This window comes from Microtus pennsylvanicus, chromosome 20, assembly GCF_037038515.1.
Source record: "Microtus pennsylvanicus isolate mMicPen1 chromosome 20, mMicPen1.hap1, whole genome shotgun sequence".
In the NCBI taxonomy this organism is placed as follows: Eukaryota; Metazoa; Chordata; class Mammalia; order Rodentia; family Cricetidae; genus Microtus; species Microtus pennsylvanicus.
This window is the reverse complement of record NC_134598.1, coordinates 31,186,058-31,204,915: the sequence shown is the minus strand read 5'-3', so window position 1 is coordinate 31,204,915 and position 18,858 is coordinate 31,186,058. Positions and strand designations below refer to the sequence as shown.

Here is an 18,858-nt window from a genome sequence, read left to right as displayed (position 1 = left end):
ATTCTCCTCGGGGCCCCCACCATGCTGTCTTTCATGGGAGTTAATAACTCCCTGACGAATCTATTACTTCAAAGGAGAATCTGTCTTGGCGCCCGTCTCGAACCCATAAACCTGAGACCTTACAAAAGGCACAGGGAAAATGTTCTGACACTAGGTCCTGAGCCCCTCTACAGCTGTGCTCATTCAGATTGGCAGCAAAGCACTACCCAGCTGAGGCCGATTCTCCTATGCGGACCCTAAGCTCTCTCTCTCTGTCTTCCGGGAATTCCTTTCTTTCTTTACTATTCGGGCTGACTTCTTATCCATCACCATCCCCAGTTGGCTTCCTGACAATGGTGTCTACTTGCCTGTTCAGTGGAATCCAGGAGGTGCCAACACACAGGCTGTTCCCAGTAGGTATTTTAATATCAGAAATCTTCAGGGGCTTCAAATTATATGCATACAATAATAAAACCTAAAGAAAAATAAGAGCATACCAAAATAGGCATCAAAACTATCCCTAAAAATCCCATCACTCTTCCTTATTGAGAAGATCACCGTATTTTAAAGTTTCCCTGTAGAAAATAAATGAGTTTTTTCTCTTTCAATTCACTATAAAGAGAAATATGAGATGTAAAAAGCTACTTTGCTAATTTGGTTATGGCAACACATTCTCAGAATCCCGGACTGTGGGAAGCAGAGACACAAGAATTCAGAGTTCAAGTCATCCTAGACTACATGGTGAGTTAAAAAAAAAAAACACTGCCTAGAAAAAATATACAAATATAATTGCATGAAAATACGTGCTTTTTGGAGTAAGTAGTGTTTTGCACTGCAGTTAAATTTAAGTTTCAGCATTCGCAGGCTCTCTGCAACAAGCACAGATACCTACCTGGTGGGTACACAATGTTTCCCGTTACTTCTCAATGGGTGCGCCTTCCCTGACAGTTGGGTCACCCACTCCCATATACCCGTTTACAATGCTCTCCTCCTCCTCGCTTCTCCATTTATTTCAGCTCCACACAGCGTCATAGGCCTCTTTAAGAGGAGGAGGTGACTCGTGCCCCAGTAATTTCCCTGCTGCTTAGTTTTGGATAATTCTTAGTGCCGGCTCCATGCAATGTAACCTCTATGAAAAGCTGTGGACTCACAGAATGTGAGAGTCACAGACTCTCCCGTCGCTTTCGAGGTTAGAAAGCGGAAGCCCAGACTAGCCAGGTCCATGCATGGACCTCCGCTTCCATGCAAGTCAAAGTGGAGACTGAAGGGTTAGCTTTAAGCTGTAGATTTGCAAAGACAAAAAGGAAAGGGAGTGAAAGAGATGGGATTTGGCAGCACTTTGAAGAACAGAGAGCATTCAGGAGATTCAGAAGAAGGGACGGTGTGCCCTGAGTGTCTTCAAAGGGCTTGTCAGCATCAAGCATGACTTAGAATGGGGAAAGCTCCAGAATTAGAGGGCCAGGCCAGGCCACTGAGATGGCGAGAGCAGGTGAGAAAAAAAACAGAAGCCAACAGCTCTCACCGGGTTCCTTCCCTGCCCAAGTGGGGAGATTCCAGTGACTCTATTCCTGGGAGACCCCTCTCCCCAACTCTGTGGTTTGCAAATGTTAAATCAGACCTTCTATATTCATGGCTTTAGTTCTGGGGGCAGGTGCTGGGGGAAATATCGGAATTAATGCATTATGAATGTGAGGTATCTATGCACTCAGCCGCATCAGGCTGAAGCGTATTAGGGTATTCTCTCTCGGATCATTGATCAATTAAAAAGAAAAGACTCATCGACACTGGCATTTCAGCACCCTCTCCCTCCGGCTACCCTACAAGGAAGCCTATACATCATGTAAGCAAGAGAGTCTAAGTGCGAGTTGACAAAAGTTTCTGTAACCCACTGAAGCACAGTGTGATAAAAATATCATAATAACCATTCTGAAACTAGAAATGGATGGGGAGGGGCAGAGAGGAGAGCACAGAGGAGATGGAGTCATTTCTCAATAGCAATGTAAGCTTGCCAGAGATAGCGAAGGAATGCTTCCGATGTGTTAAATTATGTATTTTATGTGAGATGTGGCAAAATATTTTTCATAAGATGATGAAATCTCCCCAAGAGATTTGGCCAAGACCACACATTGTCTTATGCTGCCTGCTCTTGCTTTGTGTTATCCTTGACTCCGGGAGTGTAATTTAAGATTCTTGAGGACAGGAATATTATCTTGTACTTTGGAGCAATTTTTTTCATTATTTGTCCAATTTATATCATGTTTCTGAATTTTCCATCATGGTGGCTAGGGGTCAGTAAAGTTCCCTGTAGTGGTTTGAAAGAAAATGCCTCCCCAAAAAAGTGTCACTAATGGGAAGTTTGGCCTTGTTGGAGTAGGTGTAACCTTATTGGAGAAAGTGTATCACTCTGGGGGTGGGCTTTGAGGTCTCCTATGCTCAAGCTACACCCAATGAAACAGACTACTTCCTGTTGCCCACAGATGTAGCTCCTTCTCCACTCTCAGTTCCTTCTCCAACACCACAAGTGCCTGCATGCTGCCTTGATTCCTACCATGATGATAATGGACTCAACCTCTGAACTGTAAATGAGCCACTCCAATCAAATGATCTCCTTTCAAACAGCAGTAGGAACCCTAACTAAGACATTCCCTAAAGCATGTGAATGAAAAGGTTTTTATTAGATGCACACTTCAGATTCATGTCAAAGGCTTTCTTCCTGTTAGTGCCAGCAGCTTTCTGCAGCCTGCATGCAGGCTCAAAGCTTTTTCCACCTGAGTTTGGTACAGGCTGCTGAAGTCAGTGGATAAATGACAGTGTGAGATCAGAACACCCCATCATCACACCCTAAACACACTTGTCGTCACAATGAGCATGGAGCAGTGTGTCTATCCCATGTCTCTCCTGCTTAGTGTCTTTGTGATCTTGAGCAAGTTGTGTAAACATCAGTCTCTGCCTCTTTATTAGTAAACTGTAGATACAGCTACCCCATTCCTTGTGATAGGCTTATAATACACACCTAGTAGCTATAGTTAGTATATACCTAGTATACTACTGGCTTATAGTACACACCTACGTCTGTAGGAGTACTGGGATCCAGTTCAATCAAGACTCCAAATCAAGTGACAACTGAGAGGAAAGCCCTGGGCAATCACAAGATTCCTGTAATCCTCTAGGCACTAACTATAGGAAGCCCAGCTCCTACCTTGCTATCCTGCTGGACTGAGCTGGTTTTGAAGACACAGTCTAGGAAGAATATCATTCTTGTTAAAGGTCTAAAGGCCTCCAAGAAGGAACATGGCTCCACATCTCTTGCCCCCAAGCATGACTCAAATCTATTACTAATTAAGTAACTTGAGGGTTCATTTCTGCTCAAAGTTGTTCTCACTAGTCAGATGGAGTCTTTCTGCCTAACGTTCATTTCTGTTCAAAGTTTTTCTCACTAGTCAGATGGAGTCTTTCTGCCTAACGTTCAGTGTTTTGCCTGATCAGACTTCCTGAATACATTCATGCTTGTCTGTCTGCATTTCTGTGTTCTCAAGATACCAGGCCTTGGACTGTGAAGTTACATAGAACACAATGGCCTTCGAGGCAATGTAGGAGACCAAATTAGGTCTTAATGCCCATAAAAAGGTTAGCCATCAATCCCCTTGTCCTACTTGGCTTTCTGTTGCTATGATAAATACCATGCCCGAAAGAAACTTGGAGGAGTAAGGGCTCACCTGGCTTATACTACAAGACCATACTCTATCACTGAGGGAAGCCAGGGCAGGAATTCAAGTAGGGACTTGGGAGGAAGGAACTGAAACAAGGCCTCTGGTTACAAGTCAGCAGTACTCCTTACTGACCTGTCCTCTGCAGCATGCTCAGCTTGCTTATATCCCAGAACCTTCTGGCTAAGGGTGGCGCCAGTCACAGTGAATTGGGCCCATCCACATTAATCATTAATCAAAATAAAATATCCCCATAGACTTGTTTACAGGACAATCTAATGGAGGTAATTCCTCAGATGACATCCCTCTTCCCAAACGACTAGCTTGTATCTAGTTTACAATAAACCACCACACCTTTGTCACTCAGCGTTCCTGCTGAACGCGTACCTTGAAGCTAATCACCTTATAAACGCAAGTCAGACCCCTCTAGGAACCGCAAAGTGGAACCCTGATTGCTAAAAGCCAGGGCAGGAAGATGAGGCAGGATAAAAGCCAAGGCTCTCAGGTATAACCTTGAGACAAATCTAAGTCATAAAACCTCTGGCTCTGAATACATGTCTTTATAGCTGAGCTATGTTGTGTGTCTTACTGAAAGCAATAATTCTTCAACCTGAGAGGGTTTTTTTAGATGTATGTCTTTAGCGGCCATTTAGTTTCTGTCTCTACAGGATACTGAAATAGTTTGAGAGGTACTTACTTTGTAACAAAATCTAAAGTTACTTTTGTGTGGTTCTGTAATATTCTACTAAAGATATATATTTTTTCAGATAAGATAGTCTGATTTCTCCTTCCTGTATTTAGGAAGTTAAGACTTTCTAAGTTACAAACTTGAACTTAGCTCTGAAGTTCAGTACCTAGAGAAACTTATCTCTCTGAATTCTTTAAAAAAAAAAGCTTCCTGTCCAAATCGAAATCTCTCCAATACTGGGAGATCTACTCTACTGACCCCAGCACCCTTGGCTTCTACCGTCATTTCTGCTTCTAAGTAGTCAGTACACAAGAGTGGATGCAGTGACATGGATTTACCATGGCCTGCAAATTCCCATTATAGTCCCTGGAACATCTGTAGGGCTAAATAAGAGATGAGATTTCATCCATCTTGCCTGAGACCAGAGTACCTGTAGACATCATCCAAGAACTAAATGTGGTCTCTTGCATACTTAGGCAGATATACTCTAGAGACAGATGATTCCCATCTGTGTCCCTGTCACCTGGAAGTCCTCCATTCTTGGTCCCCGTCTCCTCTTCTGTGAAATGGGGTTAGTGATCTCACCTATCTCGTATAGTTGCTGTCAAGCTAAGGGGAACAAAATTGCTTTCACGCACCCAGCTGGGCACAGCGCTCAGTGCGGTTACCATCTAGGGTGTGCTGAGTCTCAGTGGAGTTACCTGACACCCACCTCTACGTTAACATGCAAAAATAATGAGTAGGTGGATGCACAGAAACAACAATAGCTAAAATAACTGAGCAACTGCAGGAAATACCTTCCAAAACGGCAGGAATTTGGGATCTGCAAGGATGTAGTTATCTAGGGAAATTTTTCTTCGTGATATTTTTTGACAGCTACTACATCTTTTATTGTGTGACATGCACAGACATATATACACGTTCACTGCTGCGGATGGACCCAAGGTAAGAGAAAGAGGGAAACTGCTCGGCCTGTTTTCATGTGCCTTGAGAAAAATTAATCACCCTAAATCAGAATTTATGGTTGGGACTCTGCATCTAACTTCCTGATCTCAGACTATGGAGGCCTTGTTTGCTGTCAGACACAGCTGTTTATGGACAACACCTCTTTACCCTGCAGATGTCAGAGCTGAGGGCTCAGCACCTGATTCCTGGAGGATGGTTTCTGTCACCTGACATCAACACAAGGACACCCAGATCATGCTGCACTAGTCTGCCCTCCCAGTGACCGACATGATATGGCTGCTTTACAGTCTGGTAACATGAACAATTTTTAATTTTAAAGGACTAGTTCTTAGATAAATATTTTGTTTTTCCAACTATAAAACCCTCAAAACCCTTGAACTTGTATTTTTTGTTGGATTTCCTCCAAGTGATACATTGTGATACATGATGACCAACCTAGGAAATTTTGTCTTTAACAACATTTATCACTAAAAAAAAATCACACAAAGCCTTTTTACTGATATGTGATGTGTGCTTTTTTGGCTTGTGTCTTATTCTTTTTAGAAAGAATTACTTTTGAGAGGGAGAGATGTCCCAGTACGAGAAAGAGAAAGAGGGGAGAGAACCCAGTTGTGAACACCTAGCAGCACACTCATAAAAATCCTCACGCAGCTGCATGCTCCCTAGACCCCAGCATTGGAGAAACAGAAACCAGCAGATCCAGGAGCTCACTGGCCAGGCAAGCGCCACAACACTGAAAGATCCTTCTCAGGGTAACAGTGAAGGAGAACATGATGCCGTTTTTTCGCTCTCCTCTCCTGTGCCTGCAGTGTACACACACATGTGCACACATACATATACACACGGGCACACATACATAGACATACACATGTGCACACATACATATACATACACACGGGCACACATACATAGACATACACATGTGCACACATACATATACATACACACGGGCACACATACATAGACATACACACGGGCACACACTCAATGCTACCCATGACCGACTTGTATTGACTCTCTCACCTATTTGTATTTGGGCCACCACGATTCGAAAACTACTATGGTGTATTTCCTTGAAACACAGGATAGAGACGCTATTTTAGAAGTTAGGTGGGCTATCGGGCAAGGATTGGACGAGGAAAGAGGGGAACAGATGGTGTGGACAGCCCTCCACAGCCATGGGCTCCTACATTCACACTTTCAACCAGCTACAGACTGAAAACATTTTTGCTGTGTCTGCTGAACACGCAAAGATTCTGTCTAATCATTATTTCCAACATAACACAGCGTAGCGGCCATGCACACATTTTCTTGGTATCAGATGTTACATCTGATGCAGCAATGATTGAAAGTGTACACGAGCACGTATGTGGGTCATACGCAAATGCATCATTTTAGTAAAGAGACTTGAGCATCTATGAACCAGAAACCAATCACCTGTAGATAACAGGATGGCTTGCTTTAAGAGGTATGACAGAACTCAAATAAAGCTGGGAAGTGATATGGTAAATCTCTCTTTTTGTCTGAATAGGGAAGGCTGTATAATTGGCCTAGAGTTAGCAGACCAATTAAAGGAGAGGGAAGATAGAGAACAAAACAAAAGAGCTGAGAGGTTTATGATTTGACAGAGGTCACGTGAGTCAAGGGGGTGCAGAAGCTACCAGAGGGGACAAAGCTTACGTGCTGGAGAGTGCAAAAGGAGACCCATGCAGGAGATGAAAAACAAACGAAAATGCCAGACCAGGAAAATCCCTAAGGCTAGCATTCTGTGGGAAAATGCCCGAGGCTCTTAGAGCAAGCACTCGTCAGAGGAACTCTACAGTAGAAGGTTTCTCCCTAAAAGGTTGTATTGACCAATTGTTCCCCTTTGCAAAGCCTGACCCATTTCCAAGACTCCCCTAGACTCTGAATCACTGCTTGGTTGTCAGTCGTTAAGGGAGTGGTCCCCACAGTAGCTAGTTACTAGCGTGTTCTCAGCCCCATCTCTGAACGGAATATTGAGCGCGGTCAGTGCGTACGTACCATGGGTTCCACGTCCTTGGGAGGTCTGTCCAGGGGAGGGATATACCACTGGAAGCAGAGCTCCTTGTTCTGCGCATGCACTGCCGTTTCTGACGAGACATCTGTGTAAGACGGACTGCCCAGCACCTTTGAGGAGATATCAGATTGCAGGGAACTGTCCCGATGAATCTGGGGAACAGTAACAGTGAGAAACCATGTCAGTGTAGTGGCTGATAATGAACTCATTCGGTATTTAAAGTAAATTAACTGCTGCATTAAAAAAAATTCTGGGAATTCTCTCAGCTTATTTGATGGAGGGAGACCCTAGATTACCATAGAATAAATTCTCATTTAATAAATGATGCTTTAAAACCCTCTGGACTCTAGAAATGTCTTTCATTGCAGTAAAACTTTGAGGTGGGGGCTACCCTGAAACTTGTTGCTAAGAAATACCCATCACATTGTTTCTGCTTTACACACTGATGAGGAAATAGCCAGAGTCTGTGCTTCATGCCCCAGGGGCACAATTGGTTAGCACCTGGCAATGCTGCTAGCACGGAGTGTGTGATTATAATTTATACACTATTTAATGGTGGCACCATACACAAAGGGGGGCACTCACTCTTCCCTGAAAGGTTAGAGTCCAGTTTCCTCATTCCTTCTTTACATGAATGTGGCTGGTTTGTGAGTTCAAGCTCTCGGTGGGATCTCACTGCTCCTAGGAAATTAGGTCACTGGGCCAGGGACACAACTGTAAAGAACAGAACTGAGAGCTTCATCCCTTGTTTAAAGAGTCTCTGATGACGAAGGGTGTTGTAAGGAGGCCGCTAGTTTGTTCCCGGTCACTTAGCCCCGAAATAATCACACGGAAACCATATTATTTAAAGCACTGCTTGGCTCATTAGCTCTAGTATTTTATTGGCTAAGTCTTACATCTTAATTTAACCTATCTCTATTAATCTGTGGAACACCACGAGGTCGTGGCCTACCAGCAAAGTTTCAGTGCTTCTGTCTCTGGCAGCGGGCTCCGTGGCTTCTCCCTGACTCTGCCTCCTTTCTCCCAGCATTCAGCTTAGTTTCTCCCGCCTACCTCTGTTCTGCCCTGCTATAGGTCCAAAGAAGTTTCCTTATTCATTAATGGTAATCACAGCACACAGAGGGGGCTCCCACATCAGAAGGGAGCAGAAGACGGCTGATGTTTATCAACTAAACAGCAGACCAAGCTGGGAGAAAGCAATACAGATAGCAGAACCGCAGGTCTGAAAAGAGCCATCAACTGGAAGGTAACTTGCTCCCAAGATTTCAGGGAAGCAGTTTCTCTGATTGTCCCCTGACATCTGAGGTATCTCAGGGGCTGGTGACATTTTTTTTTAAATCTTTTTTTTAAATATTTATTTATTTATTATGTATACAATATTCTGTCTGTGTGCATGTCTGCAGCCAGAAGAGGGCACCAGACCTCTTTACAGATGGTTGTGAGCCACCATGTGGTTGCCGGGAATTGAACTCAGGACCTTTGGAAGAGCAGGCAATGCCCTTAACCACTGAGCCATCTCTCCAGCCCGGCTGGTGACATTTTGACTGAAGAGTAATACTAAATAGGAAACTCCCCAAAATGATCTAGAAGCTATAAAAACCTCTGCACACTGAGGAGTGGTTCCAGACTTCATAAAACAGAGCGAGCAAAGAACCGTTTCAAAACTGAATTTCTCATATGAGGAGCTTTTCTGGGTATAAAAATTCATATTCATAACTAGGCTCGTTTAGAAAAATAAAAATCGGTTACCTTTTAGTTCAACACGTGATAATTAGAACAATGCCTAGTAAGAACAGTAGGACATCACTGTCAAACTGGGGTGATGGCTCAGTCAACAGGGCTTGCTTCATGAGCCTGAGGACCTGAGCCGAATCCTCAAGAGTTCACGTGAAAAAGTGGAGCATGGTAGAATATGCTTATCAGATCAGCGCTGGGGGAGGGAGACAGGCAGAAGTAAGGACCAGGCCAATGAGAGATCTGTCTCTCAAACCAAGGTGGGTAGCGCCTAGAGAATTACATCTGTGGTTGTCTTCTGGCCGCCACACACAGACGCATACATGTGCACACCCACAAATACACATACCTGAACATACACGCTTAATCAATATGAAACACACATTTTCCATATCCTTAAAACATTATAGTATCTAGCTGCTGGTGAGATTAATTATATATGTATACATATATAAGTATATATATATATATATATATATATATTTGGGTATACACACACATACATTCAATGTTGAGTTATGCACCAAGTTCTTTTTATGTTTTCTTAATTCTTTAAAAGGGATGGGATAACAGACCTACCATTCTATCAAAACTAAATCATTCCAGCTAATCAAATATTTGGATTTGCACGGGCTGCATAGATCTGCATAGGCAGTCCATAAGAATGCATAACTCAGCCTTGCGTACGATTTTAATCATCTTCTATTTGGGATCTCTAATGTGATTTGTTTGGTGCCTTTGTTTTCCATCACAAGCTCCAACAGATTCAACACAACACAGAGCAATGATTGCTATGGAAAGGGACCTACTTCTTGACGGGGGGAAACACAGGCTGAAGTATCAAAGTAAGGAAATAGTTTGATTGAAGTAGCCTCCCGAGTGATTAAAGGCTCAAAAAAATGTTATTATAAAAATCAGCCAAGCTTGGAGATTATATAAAATAAACATCCCAAAGGCTTCGTGCTCGTTAGTTACCCACCCCAGTGAAACAAACACATGATTAGGTACCATGCACCTGTCAGGCAAGCGACAGTGATCTCAGAGCTGATTATCCAGGGATGGTGTTACACTAATTATATAAAACCACAAGCATACCGCTGAAACAGAATCTGCCATTAAACTACTGCCATGAGAAATGTCGAAGGGATGTAGATCGTATCTAAAGTCCTCCTGTGGAACTCCACCCTCAGAATTTGGTTATGAGCGTCCAGGTGACCCTTCATACTAGAACAACTGGGCCAGCGGCACTTTCAAAACAGACCTCAGTCGGGCGCATTAGTTTCTGAGGTTGTATTCAATGTGCACAGGAGAGGAACAACTAAAACACTGTTCTCAGCCTTCAGGTCCAGTCCCCTGTCCTCTCCTTCCAGAGCCAAGGTATAACAAGGCTCGATGGTGAAAGCCTATAACCCCACCACTTAGCAGACTGAGGAAGGAAGGCTCTTGTGAGTTTGAGACCAGCCTGAGCTACAGAGTAAGTTCTAGGTCAGATTGGCCTAAAATGAAACACTGACCAAAACAAACAAATAAACAGCAAGGAACTGAAACCCCAGGTGTCCAGAACATTCGCAACAATCCACCTAAGAATCTCTGCTCCAAAGGGGCAAAATCAGAAGCTAGTGTTGGATAGGAACCCCTTATCCAGTGCTTTCGTTCATGCTACGTGTGCTATTGGGAGATCTTGCTGGTCTTGCCCTTCCCTCTCAGGCCTCTTCTGGGAGAAAGTTACTTAACTGATGAATTTGGGGGAAGTATCTGGGACTTCCATATTTCTGCTTTTCTTGGGAGTGAACTGTTTGTTGGTTGGATATTCTTTGTTCCTTCATGTGAGATTTGAGGGAGCCCAATGTGTTCCAACACTATGTGAAGGGCAAGAAAATTCACTCCAAGCAGAGCCCTTCACCAACAGATAGGAAGTCACACTCTACGGTGTCAATGCTGTGATTCGGAGAAGTGGGTAATTTCCCTCTGCTCCAACTCTTGCAGTTCTCAGTGAGCTAGAGTTCAGTCCAGAATGGGGCTAAGTGTCAGGAATATGAGAGTCCTTCGGTTTCTGGAAAGATGGGAGAGTCCTTTGAAACATCCTCCCACGTGATTCCAACAAGGATAATTCCCTGACCATTCCTTTATCTGAGTTCAGCTTGAGTTTCTTTGTTATCGTGTTGAGGTGGGGTTACAGCCTCAGAGATTCTACCAGGCAGCCCAGGCTGGTGGGAAATCTCAAGATCCTCTTGGCTCAGCCTCATGAATGCTGGGATTATGGACATGAACCATAATCTTTAATAGAGTGCTTAAAAGTTCCTTAATGAATCTTATATTATTATTTAAACATTTTATGTTAATATACAAATTATATTATAATTTAACAGTGTCTTACCATGTGGTCCAGGCTGGCCTACAGTTTACAATTCTTATGGCTCAGCTTCCTGAATGTTGGGGTTATAGGAATGCACCACCATACATGCCTGTTACTTCTAAGGTCACAGTTTATTAAAAAAAGAAAAAAAACAAAAACAAAAAACTAGCCAACTAAATCTTTGGAATAAAGAAGGCAGGAATGTTCTGGAGTATTCTTTTAAATTTTTAACATTATCTCCCAGCACAGAGGTGCTCCATCCTGATAGGATAAGATGTGTAAAGGTTCCTGCTCTAGAACAAACCATGGCAGAGCTGGCAACAGACACATGGACATGGCTAATAAGTACACGGAAGCCTAACATAGCAAACACTAAAGAGCTAAGTGGTGAGATTCAAAGATGGAGTCAATTCAGAATAAGTGAACATCTTTTTTCTAATTTTGAAAGAATCTATGCAAGAGAAATGATTTAGTCATTTAGTCAATATGTACTAGAAGCTCATGGATTCCATGTCCCCTTGAGTTTTCTGTTAGAATCTCAGACCTACTATCTACAAAGCACAACATACCAGCTTCCTCCACAAGATGCTCCTCCTCCATCCCATCCCCCCATCTGTCGATTGGCAGCTTGGGTTTTAGTCTTAGTTTTTGCTATTCTTTGTATATTCCAGATAGTTACCCCTTCTCTGAAGTAGAGCTGAACAAAGATTTCTCTCCCATTCTATGAACTGTCTGTCCACTCTTTCTTGTGCAGAAGCTGTGTGTAGGCATGTGTGTGTGTGTGCACATCTGTATATATATACATGTGTGTGAGAGAGAGCATACTTGCTTGTGTGAGTGCTTCCAGAAGTGAGAGGTCAACTTAAGTGTGTTCCTGCATCATAACCCATACCACTTTGGCTGACTGACTGGCCTGCAAGCTTTTGTCATCTACCTATCTTAGTCCCCTCGCCCTGGTCAAGAGCCACAGCATCTAGGTTTTTATATGGGTGCTCAGGAGTTACACAGCCACTGAGCCATCTCCTTGGCCCCTAGGAACCTTTTGATTTCATGTGTTCCCATCTGCCAGTTCTTGGCACTCTTTCCTGGGCTAGTGGGGTCGCAGTGAGAAGTGTTTTGATTATATTTAAAACATCAAATATTCTCCCTGTGTTTCCACCAGCAATTTCAAAGTAAAACCTTAGATAATCCATTTTAATTTTCACACTCTCCTTGTGATGTCCCTTAGAAAGAATCTCTAAAATAATCTAACTTCCTCTTGGTCAAACCTAAGATGTGTTTCTCTACTACTAGACCAAGACTGCACTAGGGGACTCTGATTTTCTGCATTATCTATCTCTACCAAGTCAGTGCCGCTTTGGCACACTGTAGGGATTCAATAAATGCTTATTGATTACTGAATTTCAAGCCCCCATAGTCCTATTTTTGAAATGACTTGTTCAGTATGCTCAAACTCCCTTCAGTAGCTTGTTTAAACATTCCAATTACTCAAGACCATGATGGTTTTAAAAGTAACTCTTAAAACTTCATTTATAGTCATCTTTTTATGACTTGTCAATGGAAATCTCTAGTTTTCATATTACATATTTTCTAAAATTCCATAAAATTTAATAGACCTTTCCCAAACAAAGAGTTCTCTAACTCTTAATTCATCTAAAGCTTTTACTTCTTTAATCTATTTATATTAACTGCTGTGAGAAGTAAGTCAATATTTTACACATTTAAAACAGATAAAAAAGAACTTGGGTGTGGATTTAGAAAGACTCATACTAGGTTATGGCAAAGTTATGATGCTGGAATTTGCATCAGATCTTAACAAAATGGCTGCCTGAAAGAGATTGATTTTCAGGACTATAGAAGATTCTGGATCATTTCAAAGGTCAACGGGAACAAGACTTGAAGTGGTAACCATCCTAAAACTGTAGGCGACTTGATGGTCCTCTGTTTGGGAACCCATTTCACCAATAGCTTTTGGGGTACCAGCCCTAGGGCGTGGCTTCTGTGTGGGACCTGATATCTTAGAGAGAGGTGGGACCTCTTTAGCTCTCTTGGGAGGTCAGAGCAGAAGCAAGCTTGTGCAGTTGTTTCCATCTCTCCGGGGTGGAGCAGTGGAACACGGTGGCTTTCACTTTGTCCTGTATTCTGTGAGTCTGTGTTTCCCTTTGAATCCCCATTTCCTTTTGAGTCCTCATAATAAAGACAATTTGTAACTTTCACTTTACCGCTTGCCTCACAAACGAGCCTTCCCGGACTCTGTACCCCCTGGAGGCTGAAGTATTCCTTGCTGCAATAGGAGGGTGACTCCAAAACACCTCACAGAGACACACGCTTCAGACGCTTACCTTGCCCGAGTAATCAAACAGGGCTTTCTCCAGTGGAGCAGGGTTTTCCACACCTTGAAGGAGTTCCTTTGGAAACCCATCGATGCAGGAAGAAGAGTAGAGCTGTAAGAACCGTTTCATGAAAATATGCATCTCTCTTTGGCGCAAGATCAGTTCAGAGTTGTACAGGGATGTGAGGAGCATGTGGTCGGGCAAAGAAATCCCCGAGACCGGAGTTGCAGATGCTTGGGAATAGAAAGACCATTGTTAAGGCTCCTGTGAGGGACAGAATGGCCCCAGTCTTGGTATTCCTTCACTATGGTACACACATGAGCTAGTGTCTAGCCACCACCTTGTTCTATAGGATTTATTTGCTAATAGATGCTGATTGTCACAGGCTTCAAGGGAAATCTCAGAGTCACACAAGGATATCGCTGCTGGTTGTAAATGCTAAGGGCTGCACCATCTGTTCTGCCTACCTGTCTTATTTTGGGTTCCCACCAAACAGACCCTGCCGCCGAGATTTAGATGTGTGGGATTCTTCTGAAAGGGGTCTGGAAAGCTGGGGCCACGAGAAAGGGAGAGTTAGAAAGGGTGAAGAAATGAATGCCATGGGCTGTGGGCAACTAGGAATCAGTCCTGCTAAGATCTTCTGGGGGAGGGAGGGAGAAACAAAAAGACAAGCAACCATGAAGGGGAATGAAGCTCCCTGTATTTCAGGTTCAAATTCCTGAAACGTAAAGGAAATCTGATGATGGTATCAGAAGGTGACATCTTTTGACACCGGAAGGACGTCAAAACAACTTTATACTCTAAGTTAGAAAGGTGCCCTAAGTAGGAAACACACACACACACACACACACACACACACACACACACACTTTCTTTTTCTTTAACACATCGAGGCTCACCTAGCAGCTTGCTCATATTGTTAATTCTCTGCAGGTGTATGTAGTAGCGAATGAGAAGGATCCATGTAATGTCCACTTTGGGGTGAGCCTTCCTTTTAGAATCGACATTCTCATAAATATCATCGTTCTGGTACAAAAATGAACTGCAAGTCTGGAAAGTAACTTGGTAGTTTTCTGTAAGTAAAAAAAAAGTAGTACTTTAAAATAATAAATACTTTAAATAATAATGTGCTTTCCTTGGAAGGAATCTACACACCGGGTCTGGGGCAGGGGTGGAGAACACAGCTTATTAGGGTAGACTGTTACATGGGCATAGCATGTTGAATGTTTAAAAAAGTGTGTATATCACAAAGGTACCAAATGTAATATTAAAAACTAAAGACTGGAGGAAGGCATTTAGCACATATATTGCTGCTGCTTCCTTAAAAGCAAAGACTTATTTTTACTCTATATGTATGAGTGTTTTGCCTGCATGTATGTATGTGTACCACGCACATGCCTGGTACACACCAAGGCCAAGAGAAGGTGTCAGATCCTCTGGAACTGGATTTGGATGGTTGTGAGCCGCCATGTAGGTGCTGGAAATTGAACCCAGGTCCTTTGTAAGAGCACCAAGTGCTCTTGACTGGTAGGAGATCTGTCCAGATCCACCAAATTGTTCTGTTTACTAATTTATGGTTCTGGGAATTGAACCTGGGGCCTCGTGCCTGCTAAGCAAGCTCTCTGCCTCTGAGCTATAGCCATTACACTGCTTCTTCTTATGTAACACATCTAAAACCTTTGTACAGACCAATTTTAAAAAATCAAAACAGCCTAATTTCTATAAGCAGCTTATAGGAGAGGTGTGCAGAGAATTTCAACCAGTAACTGGTAAGCCTATAGGATAAAAAAATTTGAGCACCACTAAAAATGGTGGGATTAGAAATTCATCCCTTGGGAACTGATACCATGTATCTGACCACAGTGTTAATGGCGACTTGAAGAAAATAAAGCATGCATGTGCTTCCTCGCGAGTGCCACAAAAGCAATATGGCGGGATCTAACAAAACAGAAAAGGAAGATGCTCACACACGCGTACAGAGTGTCGTTCAAAGAGGTGCCAGCAGTTTTGCAATCGAGAAAGGAAAGCGTGAAACAAAACAGTTCATCTGACATCGGAAACACAACTAGCCAGATCCATTCGCAAAGAGAAAGTGCCGTGGGGAGGCTCAGGCCCTGTCTCAACAGTGCTGCTCAGCAGTGGGAGAGCTAGAAATGTCTACTGATGGAGGGACACCGCAGATTAGCAATGAGCCAATGTGCAGATTAGTAATGAGCCAATATGCAGATTAGTAATGAGCCAATGTGCAGACTTGACACGAGGAAGGTAGCTTGGTACCACTGGGGTAATTTCAAGGACATATAGTACAATTCCTCATGTCACTTCTGTGCAAACAACGGTTCTGTATGATAGCTGGTCAGGGAACAGCGATTGTTTCCGGGGACGTCCGAAATGGAGACGAGTGGGGTCTTCTATGGGTGATGGTCTAGGTAGGCTAGTTTTCTTGACTAATAAGTTACTGTTGCAGGGAGGGGGGCTTCTCTGATTGTCTGTCGAGCTACCTAACACCATCCGCCTTAGAAAGCAGATTACCTCCCTCCTGCTTTTAGAGTACCTTATCAAAAACCCTTCCTTAGCTCCATTTCCCTGCCTCTGTCTGAAGCCATCAGCCACAAACAACCAACAGCTGAACGTTTATACTAGAACCCACACAACTGCCACCATATATATTCTTTATAATATTTTGGAAACTCTCTTTGGAGAAAAATTACATGTGTTTATGCCAAGGCCCACAGCCGTGAGTCCTGCTCCACCCTGACTGAAGGTCAGAGAGTTTGAGCTTATTTTTGCTCTTTCTTGACAACAGGGGTGGCCACAAACAAGCGGCCCTGATCTAGGGTGTGGCTAATTAGTATTTTGAGTTTAGAGGTAGATTGGCTCCACCTTGGCCAAAGGTCAGAAAATTCAAGTCTATTCTTGATCCTTGAAAAAGATTGGCAGGAGATTCCGGGGAATGACTGCCTGCAGGATACTTGGTCTAAGGGTGCGGGCGTTACACCTCCTGTCCAAACAATAGAGTGCTTGACTGTGGAGGTCTCTTTATTCCTTATACCACGTTAATGAAGTCTGTTGCCTCCTCCCCCTCCCCTTTTGGAGTGAAGTATATAAGTGTGTGGAAAATAAACGCGGCTGGGTTCAGATTCACTGAATTTCCCTCCCGGTGCTGCTCTGTGTTTTTTTCTTTTATTTCATATCTCTGTTCCTTTTGCTTAATAATTCTAATCCTCAAGCTCCTACATGCAAATCCCATCAAGGCTAGACCCTGACATGTTTATAAATCTTTTTGCACTAGACATTTTACTTTCAAATTTTATCTAATCTGTTTACAGGTATAGTTCGTTGATTCTTTTCATCGTTTTACAGTATTCCACTAAATAGATATATACAATTTATTTATCTAATCAATTGCTGAGAGACCTGTGAGTTCTTCCTGATCATATTTTTAGTTTTTACATAGTTATTAATTTTTATTTTGTGTGCAGGAGTGTTAGTTTGTATGTAGTGTGTGTGCCATGGGAATGCCTGGTAGGCATGGAGGCCAGAAGAGCGAGTTGAACTCCCTACCTGGAGTTCGGGGTGGTTGTGAGCTGCCATGTTGGTGTTTTTAAGCACTGATCCATCTCCCAGCCCTTGCATTTTTGTTTTTGTTTTGCTGCTTTAAATAAGACTGCCATGAATATTTGAGTATATATTATTTGATACTTACGTGTACAAATTACTAAGAAATAGTTTAGTAGTTTATTTTCTGGTATTTTTTTAAAAAGAATCTTGCCACTTGCTCTTTTGTGTACATTTTACAAATGTTTATCAACTACCACAAAATAAAACTTATTAAAATTGTTACTAAAGTTTCATTAATTTTACATACCATCTTAAAAAGATTTACAGAGTTTGCCCAGTCCACCAAAAAAGATGAAAAGCTCTCTTTATTTATCAATATCTTTTGATGAGTTTTTTATTAATAACTTTTGTTAAACTAGCAATTTAATCTTTTAAGAAGTATTATCTTTCCCAGTGGTGGTGGCACACACCTTTAATCCCAGGACTTGAGAAGCAGAGACAGGTAGATTTCTGTGAATTCGAGGCCAGCCTGGTCTACAGCAGAAAGTTCCAGGACAGCCAGAGCTGTTACACAAAGAAACCCTGTCTTGGGGGGAAAAAAAGCATTATCTTTTGAAATCTATAGAAAAAAATCTTTTAAAATTATTTTTTCAGAATTTAATGAGTTCACCGTGCTGACATTTCTACCCCTCCCACTCTCTAACTCCTCCATGTCTCCACACATTGTCCCTCAAATTCATGATTCTATAATTATTATACGCACAACCTACTGACTCCAATTAGTGTCGCCTTTTTGTACAAGTGTTCAAGGCTGACAATTTAGGATGGATAACCTATCAGGGTGCTTGTCCCTGGAGAAAACTAGTTCTACCCTCCCCCCCTCCCTTTCAGCAGCCGTTGATTGCCTGTAACTCTTCATATAGGGATGGGGCCTTATGAAATTTCCCTCCATCCACATTGGCACGTTAACTGGTGTGGGCATTTTCCAGGTCTTGTTTAGGCAGCCATATTGTTGAGATTTCATGGATTCAACATCTTTGTTTCTAAGAGATACTACTTTGCAATAGGTATCAAACCTCCTCTTTCCTTCTTCCACAGTGTTCCCTGAGCCTTAGGTGTAGGGCATGTGTTGCAGATATACCAACCGGGCCAGGCATTCCACAGTTACTTATTGCCTCCCTTTTGCCCAGGTACAGAAGTAGTCGCCTTTGTCTACTGCAAAAAGAAGAGCCGTTGATGCTGGGTGTGACTTACACTTACCTACGGGTATGATGCATTTAGAACACAGTTGGAAGCTATATTGAATGAAGCTGTACTAAACTTAGATTCTCTTCTGGGGTATATAACCTCTCCCGCCAGATTCTTGCCTGGACTTATGGTTCCCTTCTGTATAGCAGGCCTTAGTCCAATCAGACAACCGCTGATTACTAACAATCCGGAACTGCCACTATTGCATCGTTGGAGCCATTCTGCCAGGCCAGGGGATTCACAGGATC

The 18,858-nt window shown here is 42.7% G+C and overlaps 1 protein-coding gene across 1 annotated transcript in view; it reads right to left on the bottom strand.

Moving 5' to 3' along the window:
- The window catches only part of Cfap54 (cilia and flagella associated protein 54), a 251,885-nt gene that overhangs the window by 27,415 nt on the left and 205,612 nt on the right, over positions 1-18,858 (bottom strand). Inside the window, exons 62-65 of the mRNA XM_075954510.1 lie at positions 14,701-14,874; positions 13,811-14,034; positions 7,363-7,530; positions 348-454 (exon numbers count right to left, since the gene is read on the bottom strand). Of these exons, the coding sequence (XP_075810625.1) occupies positions 348-454; positions 7,363-7,530; positions 13,811-14,034; positions 14,701-14,874 (673 nt within the window). The remainder of the gene's footprint in view (positions 1-347; positions 455-7,362; positions 7,531-13,810; positions 14,035-14,700; positions 14,875-18,858) is intronic.